A 20,460-nucleotide genomic window follows, 5' to 3' on the forward strand; every position below is an offset into this window, starting at 1 on the left:
TTGTGCAATGTTGACCTGCTCTCTTAGCCAATAAGATCAAATCTATATTTCAGATGATCAGTGTCGATCAAGCCCATTAAAATTCTTATTTCCGCGAGTTTTTTCGCCTTTTGTTCCTACATTAACGCGAATTGCTGACGCCCTTCGCTCTTGCTCATGAGGCTGATTGGAAATGATTTTACTTCCTGTAAAAGGATGATAGTTGATTGGCGTACAAAAAGGCGACTTTGAGGTACTTATATCCGCACACAAGCGCGCCGCGTCGTTGGTTAAGCACCGGATGCAAAACTAATGTAGTCATAAAGGGAAAAGTAAACTTACAGTAATGTTCAGAAAGCTCTTTAGTCTTAGATACCAGATCATAAGGGAGCTCGCCTGATGACGAAGTTTGCCATGCAAAGTTAGCCTGTTTATCGTAACCTTCAGAAGTGTAGTTACCATATTTACGCATGCACAAGCGTACTTTTTATTAAAATAATTACGAGAAGTTATAAAAGACTCAGTGTGCTCGATTCTTCGATTCTCTATTCTTGTGATATTTCAAAGTAGTTGAGCATTTGTGAATTTCCTTGTACCGTTTTATTGCAAAATTGAATTGAAAAAACTTCTTTAAAAACTTTAACGGCAGGTGTTTAACAAAAGCCATGAAAACTTTTCAAACGCTACAAAGTGCACTGCTAGACCTGTACGTGCATGCGCACAAGTGTTCACTTCGTCCAAGCATAGAGTTTCTTCTACCAAAGATGGTTGCATTTAACAATATGATTACATTTAAAAAAGAACATCAAAAGTATGTCTAATAATATACGTTCTACTTTCTGAATTATGTCCTATACGCGGACACTTCCTTGATATTCGCTTTCGTTAGGGATCTCTGACTTCTCGTGTTATCCTTTGAATAATTCTGGTATTGACTCAGGATTTTGCGCTTGAAACGTAGCGACGACACAAGGCAGATTTGCAAAACGTTCCCCCGGTACATTGTTCTGTATAAACTCTTCTCCAACCTGTCCTAAACGGCTGTGAACATATAAAAGTCATATATTTGAACTGCGGTTAAACCAACTGAGCTAACAAGCAAACTGGGAGCTGGTCACTGTGTTGGTTCCAAATAAACCCGTGAAGTGGTGAATACACGGCTGTGAATATATGAAAGTCATATATTTGAACTGCGGTTAAAGACGTGAATATGAAAGCGATCTTCGCAGTTATGAACACTACTTAAACTGTAGTGAAAAGAAGGCCTGAAAAAAGTTCTGGCCTGTAACAAGCCAACTGGGAGTTGGCTTGTGAGCTCAGTTGGTAGAGAACTGCACCGGTATAGCAGAGGTCATGGGTTCAAATCCCGTACAGGCCTGAATTTTTTTCAGGCCTTCTTTTCACTACTGTTTAAATAGTGTTCATAACTGCGAAGGTCGCTTTCATATTCACCCAACCTTTCTTGCTAATTGTGTCTGGCCACAACCGTACGGACCTTTCATGTATAAGCCAATGACTATGGAGCTTGGTACGTTCTGTCTCAACTCGATAAAAAGTTCGTTGACCCTTAGAGTGACCAGCATCTAATTTCTCCTTACAAGCAACACTGCTCTGAATCATTCATTACTGATCAGGGAAATTACGGTAATGATCGCCAACTTGAGAAGCTACTCCTTGTGAGCAGCAAAATAGTTGTATAGGTAAGAATGCTGATATTGATGATAGGTGTAAAGAGTTAATACCATATAACATGTCCTCTTAATTTCCGTAAACTTCTAGTACATTTACTAAGGGAATACGTTACCTTCCTGAAGATTGGCATCATCTTCGGCGAATCAATCTTATCTCAACGGCTATGAGAGAGAAAATTGAAAAGTGGAGGTATATCTTCCAAATACTCCGATACGAAAGTAAGCTTAGCAAGAAATCTCGATCGAACTAAATCAAAAGGTTTCGGGTCTATCGAGATTTCGATCAAGCCTTGGCCGGGTTATTATGCCGTTTTCAAGAGTCTGGGAGAGAAACTTCACTCTCATGGGACCTCAGGCAGACCATATTATGTTTTCGTGGTTGATAATTGTTGACTTGAGACGAACAAATTCTATGAGGGTTATGAACAAAGCTCTGAACATTGAATATCTAAATTACATCTCGGTTTGAATATCTCAATAAAATTATATGACATGTTAATCAACTCATTCGTGGTATTTCTTCGCCTTCATAGGCCGTTTGAAGCGTCTTATGAAATTACCTTTGCCGGAGGCCGTTAAGAGAGCTGTAATTTGGCTTAATTTAATAGAGATATTCAGACCGAAAAGTAATGAAGATATGCAATTTTCAGAGCGTTTTCATAACCCTTATAGATTTTGTTCGTTTCATGTCAAAATTATTAACTACGAACACATAGTATGGTCTGCCTGTGATGGGACTATAAACGGAAAGGTATTCAGAATTAGCATTTTTTCGCTCTCCCTTAATCGCGTCCTTAACGAAGTATTAGTTTTCAAGGAGTGGCACCGGGTTTCAGTTATACTTTCATTTATTTTGGACGGAAATTTGACACGTGATTGGCCATAATTTAGTAAATTACACTTTCCCGATACACCGACCTGCAACCGCTGTGTTTGGGCGTGGAGCGACCTACTTGAAAACAAGGCGAGCAGACCCTGCTTGGGATTTAACCTCACGCTCCTTTTCCCGAAGAGAATCGTCTCTCATAGGGAAGGAAACAACACCCAGCCGAACTTAGGAGACGGGAGGCTCGATTTCCGCTGTTTCCTCAGATCCGCAAATTGCGGGCTACTTTTCATGAACAGTGGCTGGTGAGCGAGCTTGATTTGCCTCTCATGTTTGGTTTCGCATCAGCGATCAAGGAAGGCTAGGGAAAACTAAAAAAAACCATGGTAGCTCTTTTAGTTTGAGTTACTTACCTATGTCATGACAGTATCTTTTCACCAAGTCATGTCTTTTGATAAATGCGTTATCTAGCCCGTCAGCTAATGCTACATAAGTCGCCCTGGATCCAAGCGACTCCTTCCACTTTGTTAGCATAGCATACGACGCTTGAGGATAAGCTGCGCCGATTTCCGTCAAAGTCGGAGCTTTTAGCCCTAAAACCACACCAAGTGATCTCCAGGTTGACGCGAGATCATGGGCCAGGCTGCGAAGTTCTTTGTCCTCTGGTTGGCCTGTCTTGAACACCCGCTTCTCTATGACTTTTTCTGCAAAACAAAAATTATAATAACACGGCCTATATTTTATCCTCCTCTTCACGATTAGCCTTGTCGATTTCATTCAAAGTCAGATCTGTTAGGCCCAACATCATAACAAGTGATCTCCAATTAATCCCAAAATCCTGGGCCAGACTGAGAAATTCTACGTCCTTTGGTTGGCCTATCTTGAACATTTCTTATTTTGCTTATTGTGCATTCCATAGATCTGATCAGTCTAGGAAGACAAATTAACTTTGAGCAACACCCACTTATTAATAAAAATGAGGAAGTTGAACTACATTGTAATGTTAACTACTCGAAGGTCTGGATTGTGCGATCTGCAAATTCTTCTCTGCAGCTTTATGAGTGTCTCAGTTACGATTTCTGGCTAAGGCCGAGACGGGAGGCTCGATTTCCGCTGATTCGCAAAGCGCAGGTATTTTTTATGACCAGCCGCTTGTGATCGAGCTTGATTCGCCTCTCATGTTTACTTTGGTTTCGCTTCAGCGATCAAGGAAGGCTGAGGAAAAATAAAAAAAGCATGGTTGCTCTTTTAGTTTGAGTTACTTACCTTTGTCATGACAATATAACTTTACCAAGTCATGCATATTGGTAAATGTGGTATTTAGCACCCGAGCTAATGCTCGATAAGTCGCCCCAGATCCAGACGACGTCTTCCAATCTTTTAGCATGATAAATGTTTTATCCGACTCTTTAAGGCGAGATTCATCGATATCTGATAAAGACGGAGTTTTTGGGCATATTAACTGACGAAATGATTCCCAGGTTGACACAATATCTAAGGCCAGTCTGCCAAGTTCTAAGTCCTCTGGTTGGTCTATCTTGAACACCTCCTCTCTGCCTATTTCTGCGAAACAAAAATTATAATAGTGATGATAATCCGCAATTCAATCGTATTCATGTCACGTTTGTCAAAATTTCCTAGGTAGGAACTTTCAACCCCCTTCCCCTCCCCCGACTCTCTCCTCCTGTTTTTGTCCTCTCGCCTCTCTCAATGGCACGTGCATAGCTAACAAGCACACTTTTGTTTTGCACGCTTTTCCCAAGCTCCAGTTTGTGTCTCTATTGCCAAATCAACTACTACTTTCTGTTGGCTTTAAGAAATAAATCAAACCTTTTATTTGTTTTATCTTCAGATTTCCAATTTTAAATTGAACACTTTAGCAGAAATCAACGAATCTTAACCTAAAGAGGGCGTTACTGCAGCATTCCCACTTAATTATTTCTTTCCTACATTCTAACTACATTTTTGTTTTTGCACGCACAGTTTTCTTATTGTTTTCGCATTCTTTTCATTCACGGCGATTTGTCTTCTGTTAAATTTTTTCGCTAATTTCTGCTTTGTTTAATTTCATTCGTAAAAGTTTCTAAAAAATTTAATATTGGAGTATCAGTGATTCCTTCACTGCGATCATCTTTTAGTTTTTCCGTCCTTCATGCTCGCAAGTCACACGACGTTTGTAAGTGTCTTTCCCTGTCCGACTGTATTTCCTCTGTTGTTTTGCGTTTTCCTATTCCTTCTACTTCGTAATAACTTGTAGTTATTTGTTCCTTTAGCAACCACGATCAACCGTAATGAAAATAATTTTAAAACGTTCGCGCGTTGAAATCTGACTTGTTGGCAGTCATAGAAGGGGATAAAACATATCTCTCGCTACAGAAGTGGAGGAAGTCGCTTGGATCTAGGGCGAGTTATCGAGCATTAGCTCGGGTGCTAAATATACGGGATTTATTGTAACTGAGACACTCCTTAAACTGCAGAAAAGAATTTGCAATTCGCACGATCCAGACATTTGAGTAATTAATTGCAATTAGATTTGACATTACAATGCAGCTCGACTTTCATTTTTTATTAGGAAGTCAGTGTGTTTCTCAAAGCGAATTTGTCTTCCTAGACTGATCAGATCTATGGAATGCACAAACCATTTCATTCTTGCTGTCTCATCAATTCCCTCATTGTTGCCGAATTAACCGTTAAAAATAAAGAGTAAAACAATGACATCATGCAAAGAACTACGCTACATATCAAACTCTTTCCCCAGCGCGATGAACATTTGTTTTTCTCGGTTCCAGGTGTACGCGACCATGCACATGCTCTCCGTTGCGAATTTTCAAAATGGCGGACAGGCTAAATAGGGAAATAAAAAAAGCAAAGTGATTTTGTAACAAATACTTATCATAAACCTCCGTTAGAAAGGCGAATCCACGATAGAAAGATACAAAACTGTATGATATTGAGATCAGGGAGGTTGACAAAATCAACAAGAGAGGTTGAAAATTCATTACGTTCGACGTTTAGCACATGCTTCGATGAATGGACACCCTTCAGGGCCAATAGAGGATCTGGATATTTTCCGTTTGTTCGCAGCGAAAAGCTGCTCATTCCCTCGGAAAATTCTCTAGAGGATAGAAAAGAATCGTTCCATGGCCAACTTGCTCGTGAAATAAAGAAAAAGCTTTGGTCTGGACAGCGAGAGGACCCTGATATAAACATAGGCCTTAATGTTGACCAAGATGTTCTCATGGAAGGTCTAGGGAGCGTTTTGCCCGGCGTTCTTCAAAGAGGAAAGATGGTTTACCAATTGGAGTCAAATAGGGTGCTTGATTCATATCTGGGGCTGAAGTGGGATGAAAGAATTTTAAATGTAGGTGAAGATTTTGCCTATGTAATTCCAGGAACTATTAAGTATTGGCTGGGACAAAGAAGTCCAATCATTGAATACAAGCTCATCATTGTAGGTGTTCTTAAACCCTTTCATAACCTGCTGCCTCCAGGAACTGAATCCTGTTTTTCTTCAGAAACAGTTGTTTGAGGGCATCAACCCCTTTGTGAATTGTGGATCTGAAGAAATCTTTAGAAGCTCTATTATTGTATTTTTCCAAGCCTTGCTGTGTGTAATATGCTATGTTCTGATAAAGTAACAGAAACTCAGGAACATTATAACATAGTGCATGCATGTAGGGAGTGACATCTTTTGCTTGGTAAACTTTGAGAAAGTGCTCAAACCATGATTTGATATTTCTTTGCAGTTCAAGAATAACCTCTTCAGATGTAAAATCTAGCCTCAAATCACCAATTATGTCCATAAATTTAGCCCATATCACTTGTATGTCTTTGTTTTGACTGCAAAGAGGGACAAGCATAGGTCAGAATGTTTATATTCTTAAAGAGTTTCAACTTTTCTGGTTCGGTAAGATCTCTATATTCCAGCTTTTTGCTCTCTTTGTTGATTCTAAAATTAAAAGTGATTCCCATACTTTTGATAAATTCTTCATAACATGCCATGTGTTTATATTTATCTCTTGGGAATCCATCAGAGGTTTTTTTTTCTCAATAGCATCACTTCTTCTCAGCTCTCTTATGAACAAGTTAATCAAAACATCTGAAATCCTCAGAAAAAAATGTAATGTATCTATGATGACAAGGTCCATAGGTATAAAATCAAATAATGGTTGTGCCTTACAGTTTAATTTCCTTCCAGTGGAAAACCTTGCTATTTTAACTTGCTTGCTATTAATTGACCATGTTTTGCTTGTGTCCCACCATTGCTCCCTGGGACACTTGCACCACACACAAGCATAATCCTCATTTGCCCTGCCTAAACCACATAACAGTGCTAAAAATTTCAAATATCCACGTAAAAAGTATTCAATTTTATAGGTGCAATTATTTGCACTTATCTCCTTTAAGTTTGACATTTCCATTCCAAGGTCTACTAGGCTGTCTCTCAGATTATCATATGTCTCTGTAGTTTTTATAACAGCAAGTATATAATTTCCCTTCTCACCCATTGCCACATCCTTTTCATGGAGAATAGTGAAAGTGAAGTTGACAACTGTAAGCCCCTTTCCAATATTTGTACCATCACCACTAAGCTCGATCTTAATAGTTTCTCCATCATTGATTTCTCCATTCTTCTGAAGCCTAACAATGTGCTCTTGCAAGCTTTCTGCAAATCCTAACTGAACACCTTCAGCATCTCCTGGTGTTGGTTTCAAGTTCCATTCACTGTTTAGCTCATTAATTCACTTCTTGATGGAATATATATTGGGGAGATCATTAGCCTTAATGGCAATTTCATGCCAGGCCTCATTTGAAATCATGAATTTATCTTTGAGGTAAAGCCACATATTTATGTTATCAATGTCATCATTATTAAGGGCCTTTGGGTCAGACTCTGTAAATGGCAGCTCTCCCTCTCCAACAAGATTGAAAGTTTCATATTGATTAGTCTCAGTGTTGAGGACTTCAATTTTAGTTGCAACAAATTGTACAGCCCAAGAAAGGAGAGTGTAGTTTGGCACTCCTCCTTCAGTTGGTTTTTAATTCTCTTTTGATGGTTCTTAGAATAGTCATTAAACTTCTTCTTAGCTGGGCCTCTACCTTTTTTCCCATTTGTAATCACTTTTTTAGCCAACTGAATAAATTTTTTATTGTAGAAGGCCCCTTTCTTCTCAGCTTTCTCGAGGGCTTCTCGGGCTTTTTTATCCACTCGCAATCGCTTTACCTTCTCTTGTACCAAAGATTCTTCTAATTTTATTTTTTCTCCCCTCAACTGGCTGTTCTCATCTTTAAGCTGATGTACATCAACCTCGTTGTAATACACCTTAAATCGATACCAAGGGTCCGTTTCCAAATTGCTAAGAAGTGCATTTAATTGCCACGATTACTAGCTTTCTTGACAGCTTTCTGAAAACAGAATATTTTCTTTCTGAAGACTTCTGATATATGGCTATTGATTATTATACCTCGTATACCTGATTGCTCAAACACTTTGTTTACAATCATTGAAACGACCGACTCATGGTTTTCTCTGAAAACTTCTTTGCTTTGAAATATTATAGATTAGTAAGCTGAAACGAAAAATTAATCAGGGAAGTTCACGAAAAATCCAGCGAACAAGCTTAAAAAAGACATTTAATTAGACTTCATACTGCGATGAACTTCACAAATCTTACTTATTTATCTCGTAAGTAAACAATGGCAGATTAATACCCGAAGTGCTTTCTGAGTTTCCCGATCCCTCTCCTACTGCTTTCACGCTCACCAAATAGGAAAAAATCAAAAGGAGGAAGATACAGCTGTTTTGAAACGCCATTTGACGAGGGTAAATCTGCTTTTTGTTCGACACTTACATATCAAAACAAAGGAAATTTGTTCCTCTTTTTGATTCAGGCGGTACATTTTTAAATTGCGCTTGCGTAAAAAAGATATCGCCCGAGACGCTTCGCTCGGTTGTGTTTTGAACAAAAACGCCTTGTTAATTTCACGCAACCGCTCGGAGAAAAGGTTAAAATGACGGGGGAAAAACTTTACCTTCAAGTTAGAAAATTAGCGAAATAGAAAGCCACAACATTATAGTTTAATATTTCAGAGGTACATTGAGTGCTTTTTCCGTAGAGAATCCGCACGATGGTAAAATGTTCGAAAATTACACTCGATTTGAGTGGGGCGTTGAAGTGGGCGTGGTCACTATATTCATGTTAAGACTATTTGTACCCCGTGAGTTTGATATGATGACCCTGGCATTTTAATAACGTTTCCAGTCAAGCATAGGCTCCAGTTTGCGTCTCCCTTGCCAAATCAACTGCTACTTTTTGTTGGCTTTAGGAAATAATGTCTGGATTGTGCGATATGCAAATTATTCTCTGAAGCTTTACGATTGTCTCAGTAACGATTTCTGGCTAAGGCCGAGACGGGAGGTTCGATTTCCGCTGTTTCCTCAGATCCGCAGAGCGCAGGTATTTTTCATGACCAGCGTCTTGTGATCGAGCTTGATTTGCCTCTCATGTTCACTCTGGTTTCGCATCAGCGATCAAGGAAGGTTGAGGAAAAATAAAAAAGGCATGGTTGCTCGTTTAGTTTGAGTTACTTACCTTTGTCATGACAGTATCTCTCAATCAAGTCATGCCTGTCGATAAATCCGTCATCTAGCAACAGAGCTAATGCTTGATAACTCGCTTTAGATTTCAACTGCTTCTTCCACTTTATCAGCACGGTATATATTTTATCCTCCTCTTCACGATAAGCTTTGTCGACCTGAATCAAAGTCACATCTGATAGGTCCAACATCCTACCAAGTGATATCCAATCAAACACAAGTTCCTGGGCCAGGCTGCGAAGTTCTTTGTCCCTTGGTTGGCCTATCCTGAACACCTCATCTATGCCTGTTTTTGCAAAACAAATATTATAAAATTGATGATAATCCACGATTCAATCGTATTCATGGTACGTTTGTCAAAATTTCCTAGGTAGGATCTATCTTCCCCCCTCCCCCGCCTCTCCCCTCCTTGGAAGGGGGGGGGGGGAGATCTGGTCAATCTCGGAAGAGAAATTAACTTTGAGAAACAGACCCTTCCTAATAAAAAGCGGAAGTTGAGCTACATTGTAATCTGAAAGCTGAATGCAAATAATTACTCGAATGTCTGTATTGAGCGATTTGAAAATTCTTCTCTACAGTTTTATGATTGTCTCAGTTACGATTTCTGCCTAATGCCGAGACGGGAGGCTCGATTACCGCTGTTTCCTCAGATCCGTTTAGCGCGGGCTCATTTTCATAACCAGCGGCTGGTGATCGAGCTTGATTCGCCTCTCATGCATGTTCACTTCGGTTTCGCATCAGCGATCAAGGAAGGCTGAGAAAAAAAATAAAAAAAGGATGGTTGCTCTTTTAGTTTGAGTTACTTACCTCTGCCACGACAGTATCTCTCTACCAAGTCACGCCTATTGATAAATGCAGTATTTAGCACCTGAGCTAATGCTTGATAGCTCGCCCTAGATTTAACCGCCTCCTTCCACTCTTTTAGCACGACATATGTTTTATTCCCCTCTTCAAGATTAGATTCGTCGATTTCTGATAAAGTCCGAGTAGTTTGGTTTACAACCACGTCAAGTGATCTCCAGGTTGACACGATATCTTGGGCCAGGCTGAAAAGTTCTTCGTCCTCTGGTTGGCCTTTCTTGAAGAACCCCTTTCTACCTGTTTTTGAAAACAAATATTATAATAGTGATGATTATCCACAATTCAATCGTATTTACATATCACGTTTGTCAAAATTTGCTAAATATGATTTTTTATCCCCCCTCCCCCAACTCTCTCCTCCTGTTTTGGTCCTCTCGCCTCTCTGAATGGCACATGCATAGTTAAGCGTACTTTTGTTGTGCACGCTTTTTCCGAGCAAGAATTCTTTTGTTGCTTATGGTTCGCGACCCCCACCCCCATAAATTTTTTGAGCCATCAATTTCGAAAAGAGCACAGCAAAGGGAAGGGAAAAAGGAGGGGTGTGTTCAACTGAAACTTGTAAATCCTAAGATAAAACAAGTAAAAAGTTTGATTGATTTCTAAAAGCCAACAGAAAGTAGCAGTTAATTTGGCAAGAGAGACGCAAACTGGAGCCTACGCTTGACTGGAAACGTTTTTAAAATGTAAGGGTCATGTCGCGCAGTTCTTTGCATAATGTCATCGTTTTACTCTTTACTTTCGACGGTTAATTCGGCAACAATGAGGGAATTAGTGAGACAGCAGGAATAAAATTGTTTGTGCATTCCACAGATCTGATAAATCTAAGAAGACAAATTAACTTTAAGAAACACGCACTTCCTGATAAAAAGCGGAAGTTGAGCTACATTGTAATGTGAAATCTGAATGCAATTAACTATTTCAATGTCTGGATTGTGCGATTTGCAAATTTTTCTCTGCAGTTTTATGTCTCGGTTACGATTCCTGACTAATGCCGAGACGGGAGGCTCGATTTCCGCTGTTTCCTCAGATCCACAGAGCGCGGGCTCTGTTCATAACCAGCGGCTGGTGATCGAGCTTGATTCGCCTCTCATGTTCACTTTGGTTTCGCATCAGCGATCAAGGAGGGCTGAGGAAAAATAAAAAGAAACATGGTCGCTCTTTAAGTTTGAGTTACTTACCTTTGTCATGACAGTATCTCTTTTCCAAGTCTTTCATTTTTTTAAGTTCGTTTTCTAGAAATAGAGCTAATTGTCGATAACTCTTCCCATATTCACTAGCCTCCATCCACTTTATTAGTTGGTCATATGTTTCATCCAACTCCTTAGAATGAAATCGGCTGATTTCTGCTAAAGTCTGAGTTTTTCGGCGGAAAACAAAACAAGGTGTTCTCCAGAATGACACAATATCATGGGCCAGACTACTAAGTTTTTCGTACTCTGGTTGGCCTGTCTTGAAAACCTCCTCCCTGCCTGTTTCTGCAAACCAAATATTATAATTGTGATAATAATCCACGATTCAATCGCATTCATATGTCCCGTTTGTCAAAATTTCCTAGGTAGGAACTTTCTACCCTCTCCCCCCTTCCCCGACTCTCTCCTCCTGTTTTTGTCCTCTCGCCTCTCTGAATGGCATATGTATAATTAAGCGTACTTTAGTTTTGCACGCTTTTCCCAAGCAAAATTTTATTTGTTGCTTATGGTTCGATACCCCCACCCCCATAAATTTTTGAGCCGTCAATTTCGAAAATAATACAGCAAAGGGGAGGAAAGGGGGGGGGGGTGTTCAACTGAAACTTAGAAATCCGAAGATAAAACAAGTGAAAACTTTGATTTACTTCCAAAAGCCACCAGGAAGTAGTAATTAATTTGGCAACAGAGACGTACACTGGAGCCTACGCTTGACTGGAAACGTTATTAAAGTGTCAGGGTCATGTCGCGCAGTTCTTTCCAAAATGTCATCGTTTACTCTTTACTTTCGACGGTTCATTCGGCAGCAATGAGGGAATTTGTGAGACAGCAAAAGTAAAATGGTTTTTGCATTCCGTAGATCTGATTAGTCTCGGAAGAGAAATTAATTTTGAGAACACGCAAGTCCTATTAAAAAGTGGAAGTTGAGCTACATTGTAATGTGAAATCTGAATGCAATTAACTACTCGAGTTTCTGGATCGTGCGATTTGCAAATTCTTTTCTGCAGTTTTATGATTGTCTCAGTTACGATTTCTGACTAAGGCCGTGACAGGAGGCTCGATTTCTGCTGTTTCGTAAGATACTCAGAGCGCTGGCTCCTTTCATGACCAGCGGCTGGTGATCAAGCTTGATTCGCCTCTCATGTTCACTTCGGTTTCGCATCAGCGATTAAGGACGACTGAGGAAAAATAAAAAAGCATGGTTGCTCTTTTAGTTTAAATTACTTACCTTTGTCATGAAAACATGTCTCTTCAAAGACATGCCTATTGATAAATGCGGTATCTAGCAACAAAGCTAAAGCTTGATAAGTCGCCCCAGATCCAAGTGACTCCTTCCACTTTCTTAGCACAGCATCCGTTTTATCCGAATCTCCGGAATAACGTTCGTCGATTTCCGTCAAAGTCCGAGCTTCAAGGCCTACCAACAGCCCAAATGATCTCCAGATTGACTCGATTTCATGGGCCAGGCTGAGAAGTTCTCTGACCTCTGGTTGGCCTTTCTTGAACACCTCCTCTATGCCTGTTTCTGCAAAACAAATATTATAATAGTGATGATAATCCACGATTCAATCGTATTCATATGTCACGTTTGTCAAAATTTCCCAGGTAGGAACTTTCTACCCTCCCCCCCTCCCCCGACTCTCTCCCTCCGTTTTTGTCCTCTCGCCTCTCTGAATGGCGCATGCATAGCTAACATGTGTAATTTAGTTTTGTACGCTTTTCCGAAATAAATATTTTTTTGTTCCTTATGGTTGGCTAACCCCACCACCATAAATTTTTAAGCCGTCTATTTCGAAAAGAGTACAGCGAAGGGGAGGCGGTGTTCAATTTAAACTTGGAAATCCGAAGATAAAACAAGTAAAAACTTTGATTTATTTGTAAAAGCCAGCAGAAAGTAGCAATTGATTTTGCAAGAGAGACGCAAACTGGAGCTTACACTTGACTGGTATAAAATGTCAGAGTCATGTCGCGTAGTTCTTTGCATGATGTCATCATTTTACTCTTTACTTTCGACGGTTAATTCGGCAACAATCATGGAGTTGGTAAGACTGCAAGAATGAAATGGTTTGTGCATTCCATAGATCAGATCAATCTCGGAAGATAAATTAACTTTGAAGAACAGACACTTCGTAATAAAAAGCGGAAGTTGATCTATATTGTAATGTGAAATCTGAATGCTATTAACTACTCGAATGTCTGGATCAAATTCTTCTCTGCAGTCTTATGATTGTCTCAGTTACGATTTCTGACTGACTGATAGACCGACCTGCAACCGCTGTGTGTTTGGACGCAGACTAGCCTACTTGAAAGTAAGGCGAGCAGACCCTGCTTAGGATTTTACCCTGCGCTCCTTTTCCCGAATAGCGATAGTCCCTCATAGGGAAGGAGACAACACCGAGGCCGAAATCGGGAAACAGGAGGCTCGATTTCCGCTGTTTCCTCAGATCCGCAGAGCGCGGGCTCATTTTCATGACTAGCGGCTGGTGATCGAGCTTAATTCGCCTCTCATGTTCACTTTGGTTTCGCATCAGCGATCAAGGAAGGCTAGGGAAAAAAATAAAAAAGTATGGTCGCTCTTTTAGTTTGAGTTACTTACTATTGTCATGACAGTATCTCTCTACCAAGTCATGTCTTTCGATACGTCTGTCATCTAGCAACTGAGCTAATGTTTGGTAACTCGCGATCGATAGTTCATCTGTTCGCTCCCTATGAATCTTATTCATCGTATCTATCACGATAGCGTTATAATATCTCGGCACAGATTCACGCGACCCGTTCCACTTTGCTAGCACGGCATATATTTGATTCTCTTCACGACCAGTTGCGTAGATTTCTTCCAAAGGTAGATCTGTTAGGTCTAACATCTCACAAAGTGATTTCAAATCAATCACAAAATCATAGGCGAGGTTGCGAAGTTCTTCGTCCTCTGGTTGGCCTTTCTTGAACACCTCCTCTATGCCTGTTTCTGCAAAACAAATATTATAATGGTGATGATAATCCACGATTCAATCGTATTCATATGTCACGTTTGTCAAAATTTCCTAAGTAGGATCTTTCTATCTCCCCCCTCCGGTTTTTGACCTCTCGCCTCTCTGAATGGCACATGCATAGTTGAGCGTACTTTTGTTTTGCACGCTTTTCCCAAGCAAATTTTTGTTTTTGTTGCCTATGGTTCGGTACCCTCACCCCCACAAATTTTTGAGCCGTCTATTTCGAAAAGAATTGCATAGCCACAGGTAAACTCGCGGTCTGATTGGCTATCGAAGAGAGGGCATTTATAATGGTAATTGAACTGAGTGGAGTGCAATTTGGGCTGAAATCATACGTGTGATTTCAGACCAAAATTGCACGGCAAAAGGTTCAATTATCACTTTATTACATCCATTTTGAAATCGCCCAAATACAGGACTTGGTCAGTTCAAATATTTTATCGATGCAGTACTGAGCTAGTTTGAAATTAAATTCATCCATTTTTTTTTTTGGGGGGGGGGGGAAACAAAAGTTTTGGAAACAAAGGTTGCAAAATTTGCCACATGATACTCTTTGTCTTTCATTTTCCTGCAATTAGATTGATTACTTTATACAAGCCTTGAAATCTGATTTGTTGTTTTGTTTTCAGTGTAGCCTTCTGGCTGGGAAAATGACGCGATTTAAAGCAAAAAAATGGTGCGATTCGTGAATAAATCGCACCAATTAGAGCCAATCAGATTACAGGGACCACCTGTGATTTCAAAATGGGTGTAATAAAGCGTGGAATTGCACTTGTACATGAATTGATATTGTTTCACATCTACGTAAACATAACAGCTATCGTCAAATTGTAAAAAAGTTTTCTGTTTTGTTTTCAAAACCATTGTCACCTTTTGAAGAGCCAAAAACAAACAAAAGCGTTTTTCAAAGTGAGCCAAAGGGTTTTTCCCCGTTTTGAAATGAACCACAATTGTTTAGAAAAGCATAAAAACCTCTTTCGCCTGCGACATCGAGAAAGCAAGAAAATCCTGTGAACACGGCCCAGAAAATGGCAAGCAAAAGTTCAACCAAACAACACGAAGAAGCGACAACGGAAGAAGTGCCAGGGTCGATTATCCTATATACAGAAGAAAAAATGAATACCTTTCATCGAGATGTTAAACTTTCAGTGCTTTCGCTTGGACACTTTATTTCTTTCAGTTTTGTCACCAAAGGGGTTAAAAGGTGTAAATTATGTTCCTTCTTGAGCAAATGATTTGGAAATTTGAAAAAGATATTCAAGATGAACGACTTGTAAATTCTGTGAAATACCACTATTATCCATAAGATAATGTGAAGCTTGTTCAAAAAGTTTGAAAACATATAAAAACAAGCACAAGTTATAAATAAAGGTATCGAAGATTCAAACGCGTACGACTGACCTTACTTCCTATTCGCTAACGCAATGACAGTTCTGACATGTACAGTTGACTTTGAAATGGCTTTCTGGGCACGCACTCAGGATAAAAACAGACAATTTTATAACTGCTTTCTTTTTTCTTGTTTTTATTCAATTATGCGATGCTAGAAAAATTCACTGCTTGACAGGTGAGGAATTCACCTGTCAGACAGTAAATTTTTCTTTAGAATACAGCCAAGGGGAAGGGAGGGGGAGGGGGAGGGGGAGTTTAACTGAAACTTGGAAATCCGAGGATAAAACAAGTAAAACTTTGATCAGGAAGTATGACTTGGTAAGAGAGACGCAAACTGGAACCCACGGTTGACTGGAAACGTGATTAAGAGGCCGTGACTGTAAATATCGAGAATCGTTGGCCAGGCTAAAAAAAATCGAAAATTCTGATAATTGGCCTGGAAAACCCTTTTAGGGAGATACATTCAAAAAAATTATTTTAAAGTTTGAAAAATCAAATGTTTCCGAGGAAATGGGGAAAAACGAAAATTCGGGTTTTTACCTAATTAATTATGCAAAAAGTACAGTAAAATTGACCAACTTTAGTGTGCGAGTACTGAAGGAGGATGTTTGGTAAGAAATCGGGGGTGTTTTTACCTCAGAGTATAATTCATTTGATTTTAATTTGTGGCATTTTAAGGAGCTTTGGTTTAATTTTAAAATTCACATGATTTTTTAACAAAGTGCTGTCAAACGCTTGTTGCAAAAAGCGAAAAATCGAGCAACTTCAAGCCTTCAAAACGCGTCTTGGTATGTGTGACATCATGTCAAACTACATGCTGGCACAAATTTTGGTCCTTATACTAACACAATATGAAATAAAAAATCTGGGTAATTCAGAAACGTGCCGGCAAAACATAAAGGTTTGCGACGCACTGTGGCCAGAGGTCACGAATTTGCATGATGCAAATCAGCTGTAGAAATCGTACCGCCTAACGGTTCTAGTGTAGGAAAGGCTCTTTTGACGGCTACAACATGAAATTTACAAGAATAATGACCAGCATTTAATAGCGTTTAATTCGTTTTTTGAGCCAATGAGTTTTTTGTTTCATTTCGCGTAACTGTCTTGACGAAAAGCAAAATGTTTCAATTGCGTGACAATTGTCACGTTGGATCAAAGGTGAAGTTGCCGAGTAAAGCGGACACGATCCTTTTTTCGTCAAAACTCCATTCTAAAGCATCCAGTCCTATAAATCTCGTTTTATATTACTTGTATAAATTCTTTTATGAGTCTATATCGAACAACATCCAGCCGGCCTGATCCTGTCTAACTGCCAAGTGCGGTTCGAACCTTTTCATTTCCGGTTTGCGCCTTTAATACGGGGACCGCGGAGCTATGGGGTTGAGTAGGCTGTAGCCCCACCAAGAACAATTTGTTGTTATCATTATTATTTATTTTAATCTTTGAATTAAAAATTTGACAAATTTATTTTTGGATTGAAACGCGTTTCCGGTGATTTCAGAAGCTCTAGATTTCAAAATTTGCCGGGGGAGCATACCCCAGGATACCCTGTCAGCAGTCTTTCTGTACTAAGAAAGGCGTACTAAGAAACAAACCAAAGGAGGCCCTCCTCGGAGGGGAGGCCCCAGGCCCCTCATAGATAATTATAAGTTGGTGCCAATGAGCTCACACTACGTGGGAACTGCGATAGCTCCTCCGATCCAAAATATGCTCCACTTCCGAAAAAGATAAGAGTAAATAGCATAAAAATAGTTGGGCTGCTATCTTGAGGTGAAAAACTTCACAGCGAAGCTTGCGGTGTTGCGTGACTTTGTTTACTCACATAACTTTTTTCCAAGATATCCAAGATATTTCAAAAGAAATATTATCGCAGTTGCAGAAAACGAAACTATTCAACTAAGAACGATGTCGATAATTAACCACTTGTCAACAAAAATGGTGAACTATACAGCGGCCCTTAGCTATAGTTAGGTGTAGGTAGTGCTGTTGAAATAGCGAGTCGACAATAACAGTCTTCTGCAATTCAAATTAACAGAAAATTTCGTATCCACACATCAATTTACAGCCCTCTTCAGCAATGTCTGCGAACTTTTTATCCTATAATTTCATATCATTTCCATATCAAAGAGTTTTTTAACCATCTTTAACTATCTTGTTTACTTCGTAGCTCTCAAGTACGATTTCTACAACTGATTTGCATCATGCAAATTCTTGACCTTGGCCACAGTGCGTTGCAAACTCTTTTATTTTGCCGGCACTTTTCTGAATTAGCCAGATTTTTTATTTCAGATTATTTTCATATAAGGACCAAACTTTGTGCCAGCATGCAGTTTGACATGATTTCTCACATGCCAAGACGCGTTTTGAAAGCTTGAAGTTGCTCGATTTTTCGCTTTTAGCAACAAGCGTTTGACAGCACTTTGTTAAAAAATCATGTGAATTTTAAAATTAAACCAAAGCTCCTTAAAATTCCACAAATAAAAATCGAATGAATTATACTTTGAAGTTAAAACACCCCCGATTTCTTACCAAACATCCTCCTTCAGTACTCGCACACTAAAGTTGGTCAATTTTACCGTATTTTTTGCATAATTAATTAGGTAAAAACTCAAATTTTCGTTTTTCCCCATTTTCTCGGAAACATTTGATTTTTCAAACTTCGAAATATTTTTTTTGAATACATCTTCCTAAAAGGGTTTTCCAGGCAAATTATCAGAATTTTCGATTTTTTTAGCCTGGCCAACGATTCTCGATATTTACAGTCACGCCCTCTTAAAATATCAGGGTCATGTCGCGCAGTTCTTTGCATAATGTCATCGTTTTACTCTTTACTTTCGACGGTTAATTCGGCAACAATGAGGGAATTAGCGAGGCAGCAAGAATGAAATGGTTTGTGCATTCCATGGATCTGATCAGTCTCGGAAGACAAATTGACTTTGAGAAACACACACTTCCAAATAAAAAGCAGAAGTTGAGCTACATCGTGATGTGAAATCTGAATGCAATCAACAACTCGAATGTCTGGATTGTGCGAATTGCAAATTCTTCTCTGCAGTTTTATGATTGTCGCAGTCACGGTTTCTGACTAAGGCTTGATTTCCGCTGTTTCCTCAGATGCGCAGAGCGCGGGCTCTCTTCATGACAAGCAGCTGGTGGTCGAGCTTGATTTGCCTCTAAAGTTCACTTTGGTTTCGCATCAGCAATCAAGGAAGGCTGAGTAAGATTAAAAATGCAGAGTTGCTCTTTTAGTTTGAATCACTTACCTTTATCATGACAGTATCTCCTTACCAACTCATGCCTTTTAATAAATGCGTTATCTAGCCCATCAGCTAATGCTACATAAGTCGCCTCAAACCCGAGCGACTCTCTCCACTTCCCTAGCACAGCATATACTTTATCCGATACTTGATGATTAGCTTCGTCGATTTCAATCAAAGTCATATCTGTTAGGCCTAACATCATACCAAGTGGTCTCCAGGCTGACACGATACAATGGGATATGCTTGCAAGTTCTTGGAAAAGTGGTTGGCCTATCTTGAACACCTTCTCTCTGTCTGTTTTTGCAAAACAAAAATTATAACAGTGATGATAATCGTATTCATATGTCTCCTTTGTCAAAATTCCCCAGTTAGGATCTTTCTACCTCCCCCCTCCCCCGACCCTATCCTTCTTTTTTTGTTTTGCACGCTTTTCCGAAGCAACATTTTTTTTCGTTACCTGTGTTTCGGTACCCCCACCCCCATAAATTTTTGAGCTGTTTATTTCGGAAAGAATGCAATGAAAGAGATGGGGAGAGGAGGGGGTGTTCAACTTTTACTTGAAAATCCAAAGATAAAACAAGTTAAAACTTTGATTTATTTCTAAAAGCCAACAGAAAGTAGCAATTGATTTGGCAACAGAGACGCAAACTTGAGCCTACGCTTGACTGGAAACGTTATTATAATGTCAGGGTCATATCGCTCAGTTCTTTACATGATGTTATCGTTTTACTCTTTACTTTCGACGGTTATTTCGGCAACAATGAGGGAATTAGTGAGACAGCAGGAATACAATGGTTTGTGCATTATATTCCACAGATCTGATCAATCTCGGAAGAAAATTAACGTTGAGAAACACACAAGTCCTAATGAAAGCAGAATGCAAATTAACTACTCGAATGTCTGGATCGTGTGAATTGTAAATTGTTTTCTACACTTTTATGATTGTCTCAAATACGATTTCTTACTAAGGCCGAGAAAAAAGGTAAAAACAGCAAATAAGTCAAGGGAAACCAGAGCTTTTGAGTGATTTTGAGATCTATCAAATGTTGTCGCGCAGTTTCCAATCCGTCGCACATTCGTGACTCAAATATATCAGTAGGTTGTTGCAAAGTAAGCGATTTATGGGCTTCAATTGAGATTCAAGACAAACCAATAACACCAATCGCGAAATACCTTACATGAGAACTATTTTGAAGCATAAGGCACATTTTTCTTTAAGTGAATTAGACGAATTACGAAACAGCTCTTCCTTTCACGGTTGAATTCGAATCGAATGAACTCGTTTGCAGATATAAGGGCGCTTGTATGCTTGTGTACTCTGAAACGTGTAGACAGATACAATTGATCGATTGTGCGAAAGTGAATCTTGAAAATTCCTGATTTTAGATAAGGAAATTTATATCGTCGAAATCAAGGATCACTCGACACTTCCAGATATATCAATCACCAACCGAAGTCAATAGAGGAAACAGCATAGTAAAACATATCTTACTTTGTGGTCTACGACCAGCCATCGTGATATCAGAGGCTTTCAAAAATTGTCCAATTTTCTTCCGTTGAGAAGGCAATAACTTGCAAATGACTGAAGATGACAACCAGCGAATCCGTGTCTAAGCTTCGAGGTAGGGCCGACCACAAATTAATTTGAGCTTACTTTCGTTTTGGCTTGGCTTGAG

General features: G+C 39.4%; 1 protein-coding gene across 4 annotated transcripts; it reads right to left on the reverse strand.

The window, feature by feature from the left end:
- Positions 1-6: 6 nt before the first annotated feature.
- On the reverse strand, positions 7-20,455 carry LOC136277268 (uncharacterized). Of its 4 annotated transcripts, none has more exons than XM_066159054.1 (11): positions 20,277-20,455; positions 18,788-19,078; positions 13,739-14,107; positions 12,371-12,667; positions 11,134-11,430; positions 9,902-10,192; positions 9,090-9,380; positions 3,763-4,059; positions 2,910-3,200; positions 1,784-1,832; positions 7-1,020 (listed from the first exon to the last, which is right to left on the reverse strand). In XM_066159054.1, the coding sequence occupies exons 1-10, from the start codon at positions 20,296-20,298 to the stop codon at positions 1,801-1,803; spliced, it is 2,478 nt and encodes an 825-aa protein (XP_066015151.1). In that variant the 5' UTR covers positions 20,299-20,455; the 3' UTR covers positions 7-1,020; positions 1,784-1,800. The 4 variants fall into 4 exon arrangements, with proteins under 4 accessions (XP_066015151.1, XP_066015155.1, XP_066015152.1 ...); XM_066159058.1 differs by lacking the exons at positions 18,788-19,078; positions 20,277-20,455 and adding exons at positions 15,105-15,229; positions 15,534-15,954; XM_066159055.1 differs by lacking the exons at positions 18,788-19,078; positions 20,277-20,455 and adding exons at positions 15,105-15,255; positions 15,404-15,954.
- Positions 20,456-20,460: the final 5 nt, after the last annotated feature.

The sequence above is a fragment of the Pocillopora verrucosa genome, chromosome 12 (assembly GCF_036669915.1).
Source record: "Pocillopora verrucosa isolate sample1 chromosome 12, ASM3666991v2, whole genome shotgun sequence".
Taxonomy (NCBI): Eukaryota; Metazoa; Cnidaria; class Anthozoa; order Scleractinia; family Pocilloporidae; genus Pocillopora; species Pocillopora verrucosa.